Source organism: Rhinoderma darwinii, chromosome 5, assembly GCF_050947455.1.
Source record: "Rhinoderma darwinii isolate aRhiDar2 chromosome 5, aRhiDar2.hap1, whole genome shotgun sequence".
Lineage (NCBI taxonomy): Eukaryota > Metazoa > Chordata > Amphibia > Anura > Rhinodermatidae > Rhinoderma > Rhinoderma darwinii.
In genome coordinates this window covers 216,767,120-216,787,905 of record NC_134691.1, presented here as the reverse complement: position 1 = coordinate 216,787,905, position 20,786 = coordinate 216,767,120, and the positions used below count along the sequence as shown (strand labels likewise).

Sequence of the window (20,786 nt, the reverse complement as noted above, 5' to 3'; positions counted from 1 at the left end):
CTGAATTTCAATTTCATTACATTTTTTTCTGTAACACAGAAGGTTTAACCAGAGAAATACTACTAAATATGTATTGTCCAGATTCTGCAGTTTTTAGAAATGTCCCACATGTGGCTCTAGTGCGTTCGTGGACTAAAACATAAGTCCTAGAAGCACCTAGTGCATTTTGAGGCCTCTTTTTTTTTTTTTTATTAAAATATATTTTAGGCAGCATGCCAGGTTTGAAGAGGTGTTGAGGTGCCAAAACAGAAGGAATCCCCCAATAGTGACCCCATTTTGTAAACTACACCCCTCAAGGAATTCATTTATAGTTGTTTTCATTTTGACCGCACAGTTTTGTCACAGCATCTATTTGAATTGGGCTGTGAAATTAAAAAAAAAATGTCATTTTTTCCAATAAGATGTCATTTGTGATCAAAATGTCTTATTTTCACAGGGAACAAAATACCCCATTTTGTTGCCCAATTTGTCCTTAGTTCGACAATACCCCATTTGTGGTGATAAACTGCCGTTTGGGCCGGCCCATGGGAGGGCTCAGAAGGAAAGGAGCGCTATGTGTTTGTTGGAGTTCAGATTTTGCTGGATTGGTTTTCGGGTGCCATGTCGCATTTGCAGAGCCCCAGAGGTATCAAAGCAATGGAAACCCACCAGAAGTGACCCCATATTGGAAACTACACCCCTCAAGGAATTCATTTATGGGTAATGTGACCATTTAGACCCCATAGTTTCTTCACAGAACTTATTTGAATTGGGCTGGGAATTAAAAATAAATAATTTTTTTCCAATAACATGTAGTTTTGGCTAAAAATGTCTTATTTTCACAATAAATAAAATACCCCATTCTGTTGTCCAATTTGTCCTGAGTGCAGCAATACCCCATTTGTGGTGATAAACTGCCGTTTGGCCCCATGGGAGGGCTCAGAAGGAAAGGACCCCCATTTGACCTACTGGGGATTTTCCAGTGTGAAGTCATGTATGCAGAAGCCCCTGAGGTACCAGTACAGTTGAAACCCCCAAGAAGTGACCCCGTTTTAAAAACTACAAGGCATTCATCTAGAGGTGTAGTGAGCATTTTGACCGTAGACAATTACCCCGTAAACTGTAATGTGGGTTCTCACGGGTATGGCAATACCCTCAATGTGGCTGTTATTAGCTGGCTGGGCACACAGCAGGGCTCAGAAGGGAAAGATGAGGGGGATAAGCTGTGCGGAGTGCATCAGGGTAAGTAAAACTGGGGTAGATTAAAAATCAAGGGATGTATGATACATTTTAAAACACTCTTTCATAGAGAGCCTTAGTTTTTCACACTAATATATTGTGTCCTCCCTTATCACCCTCTTATAGCAGACTTTGCACCTCTATTGACTTATGCCCTTCTTGCCAGTTTGGGGAACTTCTCCTGGAAAGTGTTGCCCTGGTACGATGCGTGTGGCCTCGCTTCCAGAAGTCCTGGGTGCCCCCCCTTCTTGGTCCCTAAAAATTAGTTTCTTGATAAAAGGAAAGTTCCCGTCTGGCCTGTACATCGACATAGCAAGTACGCATTGTACAATGTCATCTGTATGATGTGCACGGCCAGCTTCTTATACCACACCGCATGGCGCTGTAGGGCTTCAGGACTTGATCTGACAAGTCCACCCCTCCCATGTACCTATTGTAGTCCAGGATGCAGTCTGGTTTGGGGGTCCCTGTACTGGTACCTCGTCCTGGTACATGGGTACTAGTGCGACATCTCTCTTGTCCTTGTACTTGACACACAATATGCTGCTGCTAGATTGTGCCCTGCTCTCACCCCTTCTTGTTTGCCCTGCAGAGTCTTAGGGAGGCCTCTCAGATTTCTTCTAGCAGTGCCGCATGCCGCTGGACTTCTGGAAGCGAGGCAGTTGAAGAGTGGGACGCTGGTATAAAAATTATCCAGGTAGAGGTGGTGGTAACCCTGGTCCAGCAGTGGGTGCACTAAAGCCCACACAATTTTTGCATTAACTCCCAGTAAGGGGGGGCATTCTGGGGGCTGAATACTGGTGTCCTTTCCTTCATATATCCTAAATTTGTAGGTATAGCCAGATGCACTCTCGCACAGCTTATACATCTTCACGCCATACATTGCCCTCTTACCCGGCAGGTACTGGCGGAATTGAAGCCTCCCTTTAAAATGTACCAAGGACTCATCAATAGAAATACAATTCTCGGGGGTGTATGCTTGGGAAAACCGGGCACTGAAACGGTCTTATAGGGGTCTCCATTTATACAAACTGTCAAAACTGGGGTCATCTCAGGGTGGGCACGGCTCATTATCAGTATAATGTAAGAAGCGAACTATTGCCTAAATTATTTATTTTTCTAGGTTCCAGTTCATTTCTGAAGTTGCTTTGAGGGGCCTATATTTTAGAAACCCCTATGAAACACCCCATTTTAGAAACTAGACCCCTCAAAATGTCAACAACAGCATTTAGAAAGTTTATGAACTTTTTAGGTGTTTCACAGGAATTTAGAGCAAAGTAGAGGTGAAATTTAAATTTATTTATTTTTGGTCAGAAAATCCTTTTTATACCATTTTTTTTAATAACACAAAAGGTTTTACCAGAGAAATGCAACTTAATACTTATTGCCCAGATTCTGCAGTTTTGAGAAATATCCCACATGTGGCCCTAGTGCGGTAATGGACTGAAACACCGGCCTCCGAAGCAAAGGAGCACCTAGTGGATTTTGAGGCCTCCTTTTTATTAGGCACCATGTCCGGTTTGAAGAGGTCTTGTGATGCCAAAACAGTGGAAACCCCTCAAAAGTGACCCCATTTTGGAAACTAGACCCCTTGAGGAATTCATTGTAGTTTTCATGGGGTGCATGCGGCTTTTTGATCAGTTTTTATTCTATTTTTAAGTGGCGTGGTGACTAAAAAACAGCAAATCTACTATTGTTTTTTCATTCTATTCTTTTTACAGCGTTCACCGTGCGCTATAAATGACATATTCACTTTATTCTGCGGGGTGATACGATTACAGCGATACCAGATGTTTATAGTTTTTTTAATGTCTTATGGCGTTTGCACAATAAAATACTTTTTGTAAAAAAATCATTTACTTCTTGTGTTACCTTATTCTAAGAGCCAGAACTTTTTTATTTTTCCATCAAGAAAGCCGTGCCAGGACTTATTTTTTGCGTAGCGAACTGTAGTTTTGATCAGTACCATTGTTAGGTACATGCGACTTTTTTATTCCAGTTTTTGAGAGGTGAAATGACCAAACAATTGTGATTTTGGTACTGTTTATTATTATTTTCTTTTACGGCGTTCACTGCGCGGGATAAATAACAAAATAATTTTGTAGTTCAGGCCGTTACGGACGCGGTGATACCAATTATGTATCGTTTATTTGTTTATAGATTTTTATTAATAATAAAGGACTGATAAGGGAAAAGGGGGAATTTTTACTTTTAAAACTTTTATTTCCTTATTCTTATACATCTTTTTTTTCCTTTTTTTTTCCTTTATTACTTTGTCCCACTAGGAGACTTGAGGGCAGGAGGCCCTGATCACAATTCTAATAACTAATACACTGCACTACATGCGTAGTGCAGTGTTTTAGAGCGGTCAGCTACTCACTGACAGCAAGCATAGTGGGTCCTGACTTTGATCGGTCCCCACTGTAGGAGCTGTGGCAACTGCTGTACGAGACAGCAGCTGTCACAGCTCCTGCATGTGCCGGGAAGACGTTCTAAATGGACGTTACTCCCGCGACGTACTATTCCGTCGCTGAGCACGAACGGGACGGTCAGCACGACGGAATAGTACGTCATTGAGCGTTAAGGGGTTAATAAAAATTAAAAAATTATAACATTGAGGATAAGACCCCCATATACCCTTCCCCTTTCCGGTTCACTCTCTCTCTTTGAATTCTCTATGTCTGTATGATTTTCATTTGTGCTCATATGTAACAAATGTATATCACCGAGACGTGAAATGTTTTATGTCTCTGTCATGCACTTATGATAAATAAATAGAATTTAAAAAAAAAAATGTAAAAATTTATAACGCTAACTCTGCTAGTACAACACAAATATTTTAGAACTACTGTATATCTCTGATACACACGGGGTTATTGCAGCTCACCCTTGCCAAATGATGTTTGACTCACTCCATATGATCCACAGGCACTGTCTCGCAGTGAAGCAATCTGTTACATAAAGTTCATGTTTTAATCCTTATTAAAGAAAAATTCCAAAAGTATTAGTATTAGCCTTAACTAATTGCAAAATTGTACGTTTATTTTATAGCAATGTACATACTCTTGTATTAACCGATCATTTTATATATACAATTCAGTGTAACCCTTAACCTAAAGACACCTGGTTCTATGATGCACCATTTTGCGGGTCTTTTTTTGTATATCACTACCAAGATGGGGCAACTGTCTCATATGTGCCTGATGAAGAAGCCGGTCCGGCATTGAAATGCGTCGATTTCATGCATAATAAATCTGTTTAAAATTACTATCTGTTCGAAAGCCTATGAGCCATTGCATATGAGCCATTTGAATAACCGACAGCGCCAGGAGAACGATCCAAATTTTTATTTACTTATTTGTCTACTAAAATCTGGACCCCAGTTGCCCAGATCGGAACCCAGGCTGCGGAACAATTTTGGAGGAACGCTTTATTGGATGTTGTGCTCCTAGCACAACACAACCAGGCCAGCGCAACTGATCACCTACTTTTATTGTATTTTCAATTGGTTGATGCACTATATGTGCCTTGTGTGATTGGTTTTTTTATTATTTTCATATAAAATTGGATACTGGAAGTGTTATATGCATAAGTTTCTATGTTTTAGAATCTTGTAGGTGGCGGCAACAAAAACGCATTTTGACCACGACGTGTGTACCCAGCCTTTTATGCAGGGATAATTAACGTTTTTTTGAGGCACCACTTTGTGGGGTACATATACATTAGGCCTCATTCACACGACACTAGACGTTGAACGGGCCGCAAACTACAAATCCTAGTGTCTGTATTGAGTCAGTGATGTCTCCGAGTTGCATATGTAGGTATATTAATACCGTGGTGTTTCCGTGTGTTATCCACACAAAAAAAAAACAGGAGGAAATTGTCACTATCTTGTCCCATCCCCCTGGAAACACCTATAGGAAGTTCACGTGATTGGATTTCCAAGGCGTTTACTAGCAACTTATCCGCAAATTGTGGACAGCAATCGTGTGCTATCCATTATTTTTGTGGACCCTTAGACTTTAATGGCAGCACGCGTCCGCAAAAACAGACAGGACATGATCTATAATTTGCAGAACAGAACGGCAAAAAATACTGGATGTGTGTATGGCCCCTTAGAAATGAATGGGTCAGGCCTATTGCACACAACCATGGTGATATTGCGGTCCACAAAACCACTGATCAATTGTCTTTATTCATCTTTTTTGTGGAGCTAAGATGACCAGAAATCAGCAATTCTGGATTTTAGAATTTTTATTTTTTTTACAGAGTTCACCATGCTGGTTAAATAACGTTATATTAGAATAGTTCAAAGTTTTACGAAGGCGGCGATACCAGTTATGTTAGTTCTTCTTAAAAAGATGTACTCAATGGGAAGAAGGAAGGAGGCTGGCACTGCCAAAACCGCTCAATCGGAATAGGAGTATTCAAGTATGGCTTGCTTTCTATTTGGATAATTGCAGGTAAATTGCCACGGAGTTGCTCATCGAAAGAGTAGCTCAATCGGCTGAATATATTTGTAGAAGAATGATCGAGGCACTCACCGAAGCTGGCAAACAATTTCTTTATTACAAAAAGATCTTGGTCAGGATGTGGAATTCCACATCCTGACCAAGATCTTTTTGTAATAAAGAAATTGTTTGCCAGCTTCGGTGAGTGCCTCGATCATTCTTCTACAAATATTTAAAAAGATGTACATTACTTTAGGGGGAAAAAAATAGCAAAAGGATGTTGTTTTTTTAACTTCCAATTTTTTATGTACATTAATAAAACTACTTTATTTAACTTTTTTTTTTATTATTACTCCTGCTAGGGGACTTGAACCAGTGATTGTTGATTCACTTGCACAATATATTGCAATACTTATGTTTTGCAGTATATTGTGTTTTTGCCGAATCCTATTAAGCCTTGCCTCTAGCAGTATCGGAATGATCTTCGATTCCGCCCCTGTAAGTGAGGTATAGGCTGCAACATACAGCCGACATCTGCTGAGTATGGAGCGCGCTCAGCCCGTGAGCATGCTCAATTTTTTCCCCCTGGCGGCTGTCACACACATGTACATGACATGTCTCCTCAGAGTTAAATAACCACGTTTTATTGTCATTTGTTTCAATTAATTTTTTTATAATTACATTTTTATTTTATTTTTTTAATCCCATTAAATGTTGATTATAGCAAACTTTATTAGCATCTGCGATTTTTCAGTAGTTTTTTTACTGCGTTTCTGCTGCGTAAACACTGTACAAAACTCAACTTGTCTATTTTAGTGTAGAATTTATGCCTGCCATTCAAGTCTATGGTCCAAACACGCAGCATTTCCGCACAGAACAAGCAGAATAAATTGACATGCTGCGGAATAGAAAGTCAAACCGCAAAACACTTTCAGGACAACTTTTCTGTGTTTTTTTTCCGCAGTGTGTGGCTGAGATTTGCTAAATCTCATTCACATTGCTGCTACTGTAAATGTTGCTGAAATTCCGAAAAGAAAACCGTTGCAGAATTTCCGCAGCGATTACACTGCGCAGCCTAATTGCGAAATGCTAAACTGTTGTTAGCAGCCGCCCACCTGTGCCAAGCCAATTAATGACCACCGTAAAAAAGGGGTATTGGTTAATTTTGTAGGACAGAGGGTAATTTAAAGCGTTCCTAACTTTACAGAATAAGCTGTTATATGTGTGTACATGAGCAATAACACTATACGGCCCTTTTATGACATTTTTTGGCAGTTTTCGCCTCTGCAGGATCTAGTTTGAATTCTGTTTTCTCTGAGCTAGTGGGTGGAGACTAACTGCTATCATATATTCTATACACTGCACACATACAAAAGAGGAGAATCACATATATAGTAGCAGCAATATAGAGGAGATTAGAACGCAGCAAGGAGCAGAGAATCCCGTACTGGGGTGAGATATAACTCTTACCAGAAGCTGCAGCACTTCTGTGTGTGTCTGCTCCTCCTCCCCTCTCCACAGACTATAATAGGCAGCGTGTCTGTGTCTCTCTCTGCTCTCTCCTCCTGCTCCCCTCCTCTCTCTATAAACTTCTATTGGCCAGCGGTGAAGAGACTACCCCACTCTACTAGAGATGGATTTTGCTTAACTACAGGGGTTTGGCAGAATACAAGAGGGGAGACACCTAGTGGCAGTAACGTCACACAGAATTTGCATGGATAAAACAACAAAACTTTAACAGTAAGTAAATTACAAAGTTTATCTATATTAGGTATACTATTAAATTAGCATACAGTGTTTAAAAAGTTAGGAGGGAATTTACGAAGACTGATGTGTCATACACCAGTCTTAATAAATATGTTGCATCTTATTTAAACTTTCTTTATATTAAGAGGTGAATGCCTCTTAATAAATGTGTCGCATCTTTAAGCCGGATGTGCGGCATCCATTCCCACCTTCTCATCGGACATACTATATAACAGAAAATAAGTATACTCACCTCATCGATTTCCTTCTCCCCTTCAGGTCCCCTCAGCATTCTGCGGCTCATATAAAGTCCTGATGCCGGACAACATCAGGGCCTTATATGCGATGCAGAACTCAATGTCATCAGTGCTGTGTCACATACAACATCCTGGTGCTGCCAGGGGCCACTACGTTGTATGAGCCGTGACACACTGAAGGAGCCTGTTGGACCCAAAAGGGGAGAAGAGGAGTGGTGAGGTGAGCTTATTTTTTTAATTTAGTTGTCTAATGATGGGGAAATAGTCCTGTTGGGTGGAAGAGGGCATGCTACAAGGCCCGTCATGGGCCACTACCTTGATACGTCCCACAGAGCAAAATTTACACCAGTTTTCTAAAGCTTTTCTACAACAGAGAACTGGAATAGAAAGGATGTTAAATTCTCCCCGCCCCATGTGTTCATTGAATGCTATAGAGATATTTAACCCCTTCCCGACATCTGCAGTATATATACACACGGTGCTTTCGGGAAGATGTTCCCGCAAACCGCAGTACAGTTACGTTGCGGTGATAGTGCGGGCACAGAAGCAGAGTAGATTTTTATTTTCACGGCCTAATTGCAATAATTTCTGCAAAAACCCTGTGGCGTGAAAAGGCTCACTATACCCCTAGTTAATTTCCTTGAGGGGTGTAGTTTCCCAAATGGGATCACTTGTGGGGGTTTTCCACTGTTTTGGTCCCTCAGGGGCTTTGCAAATGCGACATGGCGTCCACAAACCATTCCAGGAAAATTTGAGTTCCAAAAGCCAAATGGCGCTTTTTCCCTTCTGAGCCCTGCCGTGTGTCCAAACAGCCGTTTATGACCACATATGGTGTATTGCTGTTCCTGGGAGGAATTGTTTTACAAATGTAGGGGTTCTTTTTTACCATTGGTCCTTGCAGATATTAAAAAAATTCTAAGTTTTATTGGAAACATTTTAATTTTTCATTTTCACAGCCCAAATCTAATAAAATCTATGAAACACCTGTGGGGTCAAAATGCTCAACTACACACCTAGATAAATTCATTGTGGGGTGTAGTTTCCAAAATGGGGTATTTTTTGGGGGTGTTTACATTGTTTTGGCACCACAAGACCTCTTCAAACCTGATATGGTGCCTAAAATAATCTAGTAAAACGAAGGCCCTAAAATCCACTAGGTGCTCCTTTGCTTCTGAGGCCTGTGCTTCAGTCCATTAGCACACTAAGGCCACATCTGGGATATTTCTAAAAACTGTAGAATCTGGGTAATACATTATTTTGTTGTATTTCATTGGTAAAACCTTTTGTGTGGTATTACTATCAGTCTTACAAGCAGATACATTTAAATTGATAAAAATGCTAATTTTTCGCTACATTTTGGTGCTTTTCACAATTAAATACTGAATGTATCGACCAAATTTTACGACTATCATAAAGCCCAATGTATCACGAGAAAAAAATCTCGGAATCGCTTGGATAGGTAAAAGCATTCCAAAGTTATTACTACACAAAGTGACACGTCAGATTTGAAAAATAAGTCTGTCAGGAAGGTCAAAACTGGCCGCAGCGGCCAGCGGAAAAATAAAGCAAATTAGATTTTGTAAAAATTAACAACATTTGCGATGTAAATGCATTTACCTCGCCACTCATAGAATGTTCCCATCTAAAACAGAAATAAACACCATTAAAAAACAGTTAAATGAAAACAATTTTCTGGTCCAAAGTAAAACATCATAGAATAAAACAGACTGCACTAAAATTAACCAAACCGTGACAAAGGCATAAAGCTGATGATCCCAAAGATTGAGTTTATTTAAAAAATCTGCACCTTTGTGCTGTGATTTTGCAAAAAATGTGGCAAAACGGCCTAAGGCCACTTTTACACAGCAGTATTTAGCATCTGTATTTGTAATCCAAAAACATGAATAGGTCCAAAACACGAAAGAGGTGAAAATATTTCCATTATACCATAACTCTATTTATTCTCTACTCCTGGTTTTGGCTTCCAAATACTGATGAAAAATACTGACCAAAATACTACCATGTAAAAGTGGCCGAGGATGAGTTTAACTTAGGTCACGCAGATGTGGGCATTGGCTACAGTAATCATCAGGGCATCAACACTTTGCCTCAAGTACTGAAAATAGATTTGACAATTGTTCAACTCAACTGCCATTTTTATGCAAGAGAGACCTGGATGAATAAACCAGAGTTTTTTTGAGTGCTGCTTCTATCTCTTTTTTTTGGATACATTTATATATATATCAGTCAGTGCAGCACCCAGTTATATCATTATACAAGAATATATGTGTGTGTGTGTGTGTGTGCGTGTGTGTGTGTGTGTGTGTGTGTGTGTGTGTGTGTGTGTGTGTGTGTGTGAAACTATAAACAGCAGGAACAAGAATAAATTCATAAAAGAAATACCAACATGTCATGGGCGTCTGGAAGAGATTAGGAGGGGTTCACTTTAGGAGGGGGAGTCCTGGAGTTGTGAACAAATAGCCTCATACCTCGAGACTATCTTCTAAAGTCACTACAATACATTCAAAACGCTGAATATCACTGTTTTAAAATATTTTTTGAAAGGGGATTGAGACTTCCAACTTATAGCAATAGAGAGAGAAAAATACAACAGTCTATGTTGCTGTTTAGAAACATAAAAAATTTGGGCGTTAAAGGGAATCTGTTACCAGATTTATGCTGCCCTGAGGGCAGGGAAAGGTAGCGCCAAAAACCCTGATTTCACTTTTACTATGGAGTGAGAGCCTGTTCCATTGAGTTTAAAACAATATTAATGTCTTCCCCCAAGATCATGTACATGTCCGCAAATAGTTATAGATTTGTAAAACATTTATCAAAACTGGCTGTGGGAGAGCAGTTAGGAGCATATAGGGTGGCAAGGTTTAATTTATTTATTTCTGTTACTTATATAGCGCCAACATATTCCGCAGCGCTGTACAAAGGTCCTTACTTACTGTCCCCATTGGGGCTCACAATCTAAATTCCCTATCGGTATGTTTTTTGTTTTTGGGGTGTGGGAGGAAACCGGAGGAATATCTTCAATAGATCCAGGGACTTCTCTGAGCCTTAAATGGTTGCGTATGGACCTGTTCTCTATATTCTCCAGGTGCACATGGTTCTTTTCTTGTGCTTGCTCAAGCACATCTATTTCAGCGCGTCAATATATGCAGTTGCCAGTTCGTCGTTTGGTTTCCAGACAATAAGTACGGGAACCCAGACAAGAGAATTCTGCAGAAATGCCATTTAGGCTTCTAAAATTCTGTTCAAACTAAAGGATGTGATCTTACAAAATTGATATTCAGAATGGGATGGACTAAAATGTGGCCTGTTTTGTAAATATTGCAGCCATGTCATTTTAAGAGAAGCTGTATTGCAGCAGCAGATGATTGCGTCTGTATAGACAGTCTCGCAGACCATAAAAATTGGAGGTGTGCTCCTGGCTTATAATATTCAAGGAGGGGAAACCAACTCGAGCAAAAAAAGTACAGACCAAATGCAGGATAGCCTGTGATGTGTCTGTTGTGTATTAGACAGCAGAGCATTGAGCAATTCTCTCCAAACTGGGTAGACTGGTATACTAGTATCCCTAGTAGGCCCTATAAAAGCCAGACTACCGGCCAATATACCCCTCAAAATGATCCGTTAGGTATGATGAGGATGAGGCAGGGTTATATGTGTCTCGTAGCGGGTAGTTAAATTTAGTTTTTATTACATTTTCAATATAGTATAATCGTGCTTGTTCACACATGTCCGTGCTTTTAGTCCTGCAAGATGGAAGTTTTGCCGGACAAAATTGCTTTTTGGACTCACAGTAAAAGCCTTGTCTCATTGAATTAGGGACACTGGGTATATGCCCCTTACCACTAGGAGGCTGATACTAGAAAAAACTAAAAAAGCGTTGGCTTCGCCGAGAGGGATACAGTGAAGGAAATAAGTATTTGATCCCTTGCTGATTTTGTAAGTTTGCCCACTGTCAAAGACATGAACAGTGTAGAATTTTTAGGCTAGGTTAATTTTACCAGTGAGAGATAGATTATATAAAAAATAAAAACAGAAAATCACATTGTCAAAATTATATATATTTATTTGCATTGTGCACAGAGAAATAAGTATTTGATCCCTTTGGCAAACAAGACTTAATACTTGGTGGCAAAACCCTTGTTGGCAAGCACAGCAGTCAGATGTTTTTTTTAGTTGATGATGAGGTTTGCACACGTTAGATGGAATTTTGGCCCACTCCTCTTTGCAGGTCATCTGTAAATCATTAAGATTTCGAGGCTGTCGCTTGGCAACTCGGATCTTTAGCTCCCTCCATAATTTTTCGATGGGATTAAGGTCTGGAGACTTTGGCCACTCCATGACCTTAATGTGCTTCTTTTTGAGACACTCCTTTGTTGCCTTGGCTGTATGTTTCGGGTCATTGTCGTGCTGGAAGACCCAGCCACGAGCCATTTTTAATGTCCTGGTGGAGGGAAGGAGGTTGTCACACAGGATTTGACGGTACATGGCTCCATCCATTCTCCCATTGATGCGGTGAAGTAGTCCTGTGCCCTTAGCAGAGAAACACCCCCAAAACATAATGTTTCCACCTCCATGCTTGACAGTGGGGACGGTGTTCTTTGGGTCATAGGCAGCATTTCTCTTCCTCCAAACACGGCGAGTTGAGTTAATGCCAAAGAGCTCAATTTTAGTCTCATCTGACCACAGCACCTTCTCCCAATCACTCTCAGGCCTCATTTACACGAGCGTATTATACGCGCGTGCGACGCGCGTGCTTTTCACGCGTGTCGTACGCACCTATAATAGTCTATGGGGCTGTTTAGACGATGCGTGAATTTTGCGCTGCGTGAGTGCGTTGCGTAAAACTCACGACATGTTCTATATTCTTGCGTTTTTCACGCAACACGCACCCATTGACTTCAATGGGTGCGTGAAAACAACGCATGCCACACGGACGGTCCTGCGTTGCATGCGCGAAAATCACGCAAGAGCTGTCAAAAGGATGAATGTAAACAGAAAAGCACCACGTGCTTTTCTGGTTACAAACATCCAAACGGAGTGTCAAATTAGAGATGAGCGCACCGAACTTCACCGGGTTCGGCCGAACTCGTTTTGACCGAACCCGGCAAAAAATGTTCGGGTACGCGACGTCAGGAGACAGTCACTGCCCACGGTGCTCAAAGACTTAAACTGTTTCAGCACCATGGACAGTGACTTTCGATCACAATATACATATACGTGTAAAAAAAAACAGAAGTTCGGACTTACCGATAAGTCCCGGCTCCTTCCTCCAGTCCGACCTCCCGGGATGACAATTAAGGCCAAGTGACAGCTGCAGCCAATCACAGGCCAAGCACAGGCTGCAGCCAATCACAGGCTGCAGCGGTCTCATGGCCTGCCGCGTCATCCTGGGAGGTGGGGCCGGATGACAAGAGAGGGACGCGTCACCAAGGCAACGGCCGGGAGACCGGACTGGAGGAAGCAGGCAGTTCATGGTAAGTTTGAAAGTCTTTTTTTATTCACAGGTTGGTGTATATTGTGATCGGAATTCACTGTCGAGGGTGCTGAAAGAGTTACTGCCGATCAGTTAGCTCTTTCAGCACCTTGGACAGTGACGGGCGTTGACTAGCCTCATCTCTATGATGGCGGCTGCGCGAAAATCACGCAGCCGCGCATCATACACGGATGACACACGGAGCTGTCAATTGCCTTTTGCGCACGCAAAACGCAGCGTTTTTTTGCGCGCGCAAAACGCACACGCTCGTGTAAATGAGGCCTCAGAATCATCCAGGTGTTCATTTGCAAACTTCAGACGGGCCTGTACATGTGCCTTCTTGAGCAGGGGGACTTTGCGGGCACTGCAGGATTTTAATCCATTACGGCGTAATGTGTTACCAATGGTTTTCTTGGTGACTGTGGTCCCAGCTGCCTTGAGATCATTAACAAGTTCCCCCCGTGTAGTTTTCGGCTGAGCTCTCACCTTCCTCAGGATCAAGGATACCCCACGAGGTGAGATTTTGCATGGAGCCCCAGATCGATGTCGATTGACAGTCATTTTGTATGTCTTCCATTTTCTTACTATTGCACCAACAGTTGTCTCCTTCTCACCCAGCGTCTTACTTATGGGTTTGTAGCCCATTCCAGCCTTGTGCAGGTCTATGATCTTGTCCCTGACATCCTTAGAAAGCTCTTTGGTCTTGCCCATGTTGTAGAGGTTAGAGTCAGACTGATTAATTGAGTCTGTGGACAGGAGTCTTTTATACAGGTGACCATTTAAGACAGCTGTCTTTAATGCAGGCACCAAGTTGAATTGGAGCATCTAACTGGTCTGGAGGAGGCTGAACTCTTAATGGTTGGTAGGGGATCAAATACTTATTTCTCTGTGCACAATGCAAATAAATACATATAATTTTGACTATGTGATTTTCAGTTTTTTTTTTTTTTTTACATAATCTATCTCTCACTGGTAAAATTAACCTAGCCTAAAAATTCTAAACTGTTCATGACTTTGACAGAGGGCAAACTTACAAAATCAGCAAGGGATCAAATACTTATTTCCTTCACTGTATATCCTCTCTTGTTACACCAAGTTACTAAGGTTTGTACCAAGAGCAGTAAGGGAGTAAAAAACAAAAAATAGCAGGACCAGAAAACAAGAACAATCGCCCCCCCAAAAAAAGGGTGTGTCCCCCAATGAATTCAACGAAAAAGAGATTTTACAGTAAGTACAAAAATCCAATTTTCTCATCAAATCATTCAATGGGGGGGGGGGGGGGGACGACGACGACAGCACCATGGGACGTCCAAGAATAGGCCGTGAGGGAGGGCAGAAAAAAATACCCCAATGCGAACAGGCTAACTCACAGCTGTCTACAACACCATATGACCCAAACGAGCATCGGAGGAAGACAGTGAATGGTTCTGATCGAACCTTGTAAAGGTATGAACCGAGGCCCAAACCTGAGAGGCAGAAGCTTGATGCCGGACCACCCGGGATGCACCAACTGCCCGCGTAGATTGGGTAGTGACCCGGAAGGGAGCATCCCTACCCTTAGCAGAGTAGGCCTCCTTTGGAGTGCTTGGACCACGTCCAACCAGTGCAGAGAACGCTCCCTCTGATGAGAGGGGTTAGGACAGAAGGAAGGCAGAACAATGTCCTTATTGAGGTGGAAAGAAGACACCACCTTGGGAAAGAAGGACGGAACTGGCCAGCTTCTTTCCCAAGGTGGTGTCTTCTTTCCACCTCAATAAGTTCATTGTTCTGCCATAAGTACCACCTTGTCCTTAAGGAAATCCATGAAGAGGGTCTGCAAGATAAAGTGGCCAATTCAGACTCCCTGCGGATAGAAGAGATGGCCACCAGAAAGGCAACCTTCCAGGACAAGACATGGGACGAGACCTCCCACATAGGTGAAAACGGTGACCACTGAAGAGCATCAAGGACCAAGTTTAGATCATAGGGCTCCGGAGAAGGACGATACGTAGAAGCACAATGGGCGACCCCCTGCAAGAACGTCTTAGCTGGAGCACGGAAAACTAGCGTGCGCTGAAAAATAATTGACGGGGCAGAAATGGGACCCTTCAGTGCCGCCAGACTAAGTCTCTATTCCATGCCCACCTGAAGGAAGGAAAGGATGTGCGAAGTAGAACAGCGAAGGGGGTGGAAGTGTTTAGCTCACACCACTTGAAATATACCCGCCACGTGCGGTGGTAGATCCTCTGGGATTGAAGCTTTTGAGCCTTTAATAAATCAGAGCACGAATGTCAGCTCACCCTCCCAGGTGCACAAAGTAAATAGCGATCTCCACGCCACAGAAACAATATTCAGGAGGAAAGAATTTAGAATAGCCAGCGGATAAAACCAAGCAACATGAAGTGGATACATAACATAAAGCGTCCGTCCCTTCTGACGCGATTCTAGCTCTCAAGAGCCATTACTCATGGATAGGAGCCTTTATCATGGTCTGATGTTGAGAGAGAGAGAGAGAGAGAGATAGAGTGTTTGGAGGAACAGGAAGGAAGTAAAAACTCCTAACACAGGAAACAGAGCCCACTCTGCAAGGTGATTGGAAGCCAAAACCATGTGACTCGAGCCCGCCCTGTGACCAATGAGAAGACGGAGACTGAAGAAAAGGGGGGTGGCTAAAAGCGGCCTTGGCCCGGCCAAAGCCGAGGACTAAATTTATTAAGCCTGCCACGGGCAGTGTACCCCCGGCGTGACTGAAAAATGGAGGCCCGGGGGTGCTGAAAAAAAGAAGGGGGACCCGGGAAATTAACAGGGGGAGCTCCGGAGGCTATATCTTTGCAGGAGAGGCAAAAAAGGGGGACCCAGAAAACGGCCCAGCACAGCAACATAGAAACAAACAGCCCCAGCAACCTAGGGGGGAACTTAAAGGGAGGCCACATGGTGAGACGCCCAGGGGGGAAATGTAGCCCTCACCCATCTGGCGTCCTCAGGCGCATGCCTGATCACCCCTTCGGTGGTTTCACACTGAATAGCGGGTTCACCAGCATTCTTGTCATCGCTGCAATTACTGTGGACTGGGTGACCTAAAAGGCAGGGAAAAGATTCTACCCAGCACCCTCAGGGGGGTACAACTAATGTGGCGTACACACTGACGACCCCCCTACAACCTGAAATGGAAAAATAAATAAATACATAAAACTAAAATAGTAAAAAAGAAGACGACCAGTATGCAGGTCATGTCTGCCTCCTAATGACACTAGGCTAAAAACAGAGTAACTTGGTGAAACAGTAGAGGGTATAGCTCACTGGGCGGAGCCAACACACTTTACATTTTTCCTAGTGTGAACCTCCTAGTGGCCGGTGCATATTCCCATGGTCCTGTGTCCCCCAATGAATGATTTAAGAAGAAAACAACTTTGCATGCAGATTTTTTGTGTGCGACTAAATGAGTCTTCTGTAGGGCATAACAGAAAGAATGGACAAGTGTGAACCAACCTTATGACAGGAGATGCACTTGTATTACAGTTATTATATTGTGTGGTTAAAAACCATAGTGAGGAGGGTGCGGTGGGAGACACAATATACAGGAGCTCCCAAATAACTGAACTGTTGAGGCTGTAGGGGAGGGGTGAGTGATGGAGTGGGGGAGCAGCTGGAAGAAGAGTGCTGGGGGACCGATGGTGGAAGGACAGGGTAGGGAAGAGCAGAAAGTGCGACTATCTATACGGCTCCCCATCTGTAATGCCAGCAGAGACCATGACTACTTGGGCAAACTGTTCCTGCATTGGCATTTTCACTTAGCCCGAGCACATGGATAAATCAGTGGTGGGGCAAATGTATGGCAGGCTTATAAAATAAAACTTATTTTTAAAATATCTAGAAATATAGCCACTTTGAGATACAACACACTTTACACTTTGTAGATCTGCTCTAGAACGTTCCCATGATCTCATCGTGAATAAACTGAACGATTCTGATATTTATTTGTAACTTTTCCATGGCGATGTTCTAATGCAACAGATATGGCTGTGCATGTCACCTTAAAATGATTGGTCCAGCAAATACTAATTCTGTCTGGATGTCATATCTGTTTCTTCTGGTTCAGTCAATAACAATGGTTGAGCTGGGAAAGGAATTCAGCAAACCCTACAATTTCTTTCTTCATTTCAGTTGAACTCATTGGTCCACATTCACTAATGCTTTTTTAATAGTTATACAGTGTAAGACCAGGCAGGCAGAAAATTAGCCAATTTTACCACAGTGGTGCATGCTGCATAATAATTGTGGCGTATCTTGCATGACCAGTTAGACAATTTTCTCTTCATTATACCACTTTTGTTTTGGCTTATTTAGAGTCAGGTTTTTAGCACCTTTTTTGCGGATCTTAAGCTAGACCCCTTTTGAAATAAACCACCCTTTCTTCTTTTTAAAAAGTGTTTAGTGGGGTTCAAACATCAAAATTGTGCCAACTTGGGCCACAATTTGGTGCAGTTTGAAATACTTTATAGACTCAGACACAATAGTAAAAGTGCCCCACTGCTTTGAACAAGTAGAAGACAACATTGGTTAAAGAAAAAAAAGAAGCATAAAAACGTATTTTTCAATTTCTTAGAAACAAGCAACTTCAGATGTTAGTGAATAAAAATAATTGCCACACTCAAATGACTTATTGCCTGTGTGAAGTGTACCGATAACGATAAAAAGGGCACATCCCGCTGTTTGGTTTTATCTGATGCTGTGTCAAGTGACTAAGTCTTCAAGACACAATGATTATGTAGCAGCAGTAGGGCGTCAAGCAGTTGGAGATGAATCTGCTCAAGGTATTATCTCCACCTGAATTGCTACTGGCATACAGCCATTAAAACTACAATGTTCAAAGGACATCATATTTAAAAGGTAGAATAAGGCTCCACAGACTGTCAGATGACAAAAAAAAAAAAAAAAAAAAAAAAGCAACTTGACAGCAGGTCTTAAAGGCTATGTACACCATCGAAATTATTTTTTTTTTTATATATACGGTATATATAAAAATGTGTATCAGTGTGATTGGTGCAACTTTGTAATTACATTTTATTAAAAGCTATTTTTACTTTTTGAGATACAGCTGCTTTGTATGCTGTATACAGAGCAGTGGTATCTAGTGCTGAAACCTTTATCCGTCAGGTCAGCGGCACTGACGGTTTCGGTGACAGCGGGTCCTGTTACCAATCACATCTAAGTTTATAACTTAGATGTGATCGATAACAGGTGGATCATGCAGGACCCACTGTCACATGTCCCATGGATCTCACAGATTCAGATCTCCGTGCAGGATACAGCTGCTCTGTATACAAAGCAGCTGTATCTCAAATAAAAAATAATTTGTAATAAAGTGTAATTACAAAGTTGCACAAATTACACTGACACACATACCATTATATATATATATATATATATATATATATATATATATATATATATATTTATATTTTTTTAAAGGTGCACATAGCCTTTAAGGAAAGGACCACAATCATGCTTTAATTGGCACAATGGAATAATAACTGCACGACGCAGCAACACCTGCTTTGTTTTGGATATTTGTTGTAATACTGTAACAAACAAATTTATAAAGAAAAAAAAAAAAAAAAGCTAATAAGAAAATGAAGGGACTGAGCGATGTTTTGGACATTTAAGTGTACCAGCAAATTAGCATTGGGTATGTTCACACGCAGCAGATTTGAAAATCCATCGGGACAGTCACAGAGATTTCTACAACAAATCTGCTGAAATATGTGACTATACCCTTAGGATACATATGTCAGACACATTTTAGTGGTCAAAGTAAGGGTATGTTCACACGCTTGACCAAAAACGTCTGAAAATACGGAGCTGTTTTCAGAGAAAACAGCCTCTGATTTTCAGGCGTTTTTGAAGCTGAAAATTAAGCTTCTTTTAATTTGGAGCTTCTTTTGAGGCTTCTTTTCAGGCGTTTTTCATAGTGTTCAATGGAAAATCAGCTCCAAAAAACTCCTCAAGAAGTGACATGCTACTTCTTTTTACAGGGCGTCTTTTTACGCTCCGTTTTTTAAAACAGAGACGTAAAAAGATGCCCCGTATGAAGTAAATGCTGTTTTTCCCATTGATTTGTAGGCATTCAGCTTTCGACTTTTCAGGCGTTTTTCGAGACGTAAACGCCCCAAAATACGCCGGAAAACACTGCGTGTGAACATACCCTTATAGTCGCAAATTTGAATTTGCACGCACATTTTTACTTAAAAATGGTTTGGGGAAAAGTTGCATGAAGGCAGTTGTGAGTGTACATTATTGAATTATATTTGTATGGACTGCATGATGTGTGCTTTCTGAAAATAAAAAGGGAGATTTTGGTAGTACAAGTGCTGTTTGGAGTGTGCAATATATATTTTTACCAAATTTGCAAGTGAATATCAAATGTTGCATGCAAGCTGTTTCCACATTTCTGTGAGCACATGCTCCTGTAGGTAGATGCAGACATGCGTTTTATATATGAACTTTGCATTTAGAACTTTTTTCAGTGAGTCACTTGAACTTTCATGCAATTGTATGCATGTTGTGTGATGGTGTTCATAACGTAACTACTAGGTATACCTTTTACATTCTTCAGGTGTCTTTTTTTAAAGGGGGTATCCGACAAGGGACATTTATGACATATCCACAGGCTATGTCATAAATGTCAGATAGATGTGGGTTCCACCCCTGGGACCCGAACCTATTTCTAGAATGGGGTCCCCTAAACACCGTTCTACTGCTCTGTATTGCGTCTGAAGCGTCTGATTCCCGACCATGAATTACGGAAACAGCGCAGCTCGCTAAGCTACGCTGTTTCCGTAACTCCTATAGTAGTAAATCGCAGTTCCGGATGCAGCGTAAAATGCGATCTACGCTGCATCTGTAACTACCATTTATTTCTATGGGACTTCCGGAAACGGTGTAGCTCAACGGGCTAAGCTTTTTCCGTAATTCATGGTCGGGAATTACACGTTTCAGCCACAACACAGAGCAGTGAAACGGGGTTTAGGGGGTCCCGTTCTAGAGACAGGTGTGGGTCACCGCAGTGGAACCCGCATTTATCTGACATTTATGACATATCCTGTGGATGTCATAAATGTCTCTGATGGGAATACCCCTTTAAGGAAGCATAATGGGTGTATTCACACTATGTGGTTTTGCTACATTCTTTCAGCGCGGCTGAAAACCGCATGGGTTTTTCTGTGATTTTCGAAATTGCAGTAGAAAAGCATGTGTTTTTCGGTGTAGTTGGCAAAAACCACGGCAAAACCGCACCGTGTGAACACACCCAAGGGGTTTGAGGATACACCCCCTTTTCAAAGCATCCAATCAATTTAAAATAAGATTTGGAGCTTAAAACCAGATTTGGTGAAATATCTACATGGGTATAAATTACATGTATAAACTCTGAACATCTTGAACCTTCATTTTTAGGCGGTCTTGTGTGTCGAAGTCTCTGTTTGGGTCAGGTTTGTATCCACAAACATGATGTTTTTTTTAATGTATTATTAAAAACTATTTCATTTTAATGCAAAATTGCATAAAATCGGCCGCAAGTGTAAAGTGCCAAATGGCATTTTCACAATTTTGGGAAAATATATGGGCATGGGAGTAGAATAT

General features: G+C 41.6%; 1 protein-coding gene across 2 annotated transcripts in view; it reads right to left on the bottom strand.

The window, feature by feature from the left end:
• The window catches only part of DPY19L1 (dpy-19 like C-mannosyltransferase 1), a 189,043-nt gene that overhangs the window by 16,649 nt on the left and 151,608 nt on the right, over positions 1–20,786 (bottom strand). For both annotated transcript variants that reach the window (XM_075826937.1, XM_075826938.1), the window contains one exon: positions 9,290–9,314. In XM_075826937.1, the coding sequence (XP_075683052.1) occupies positions 9,290–9,314 (25 nt within the window). The remainder of the gene's footprint in view (positions 1–9,289; positions 9,315–20,786) is intronic.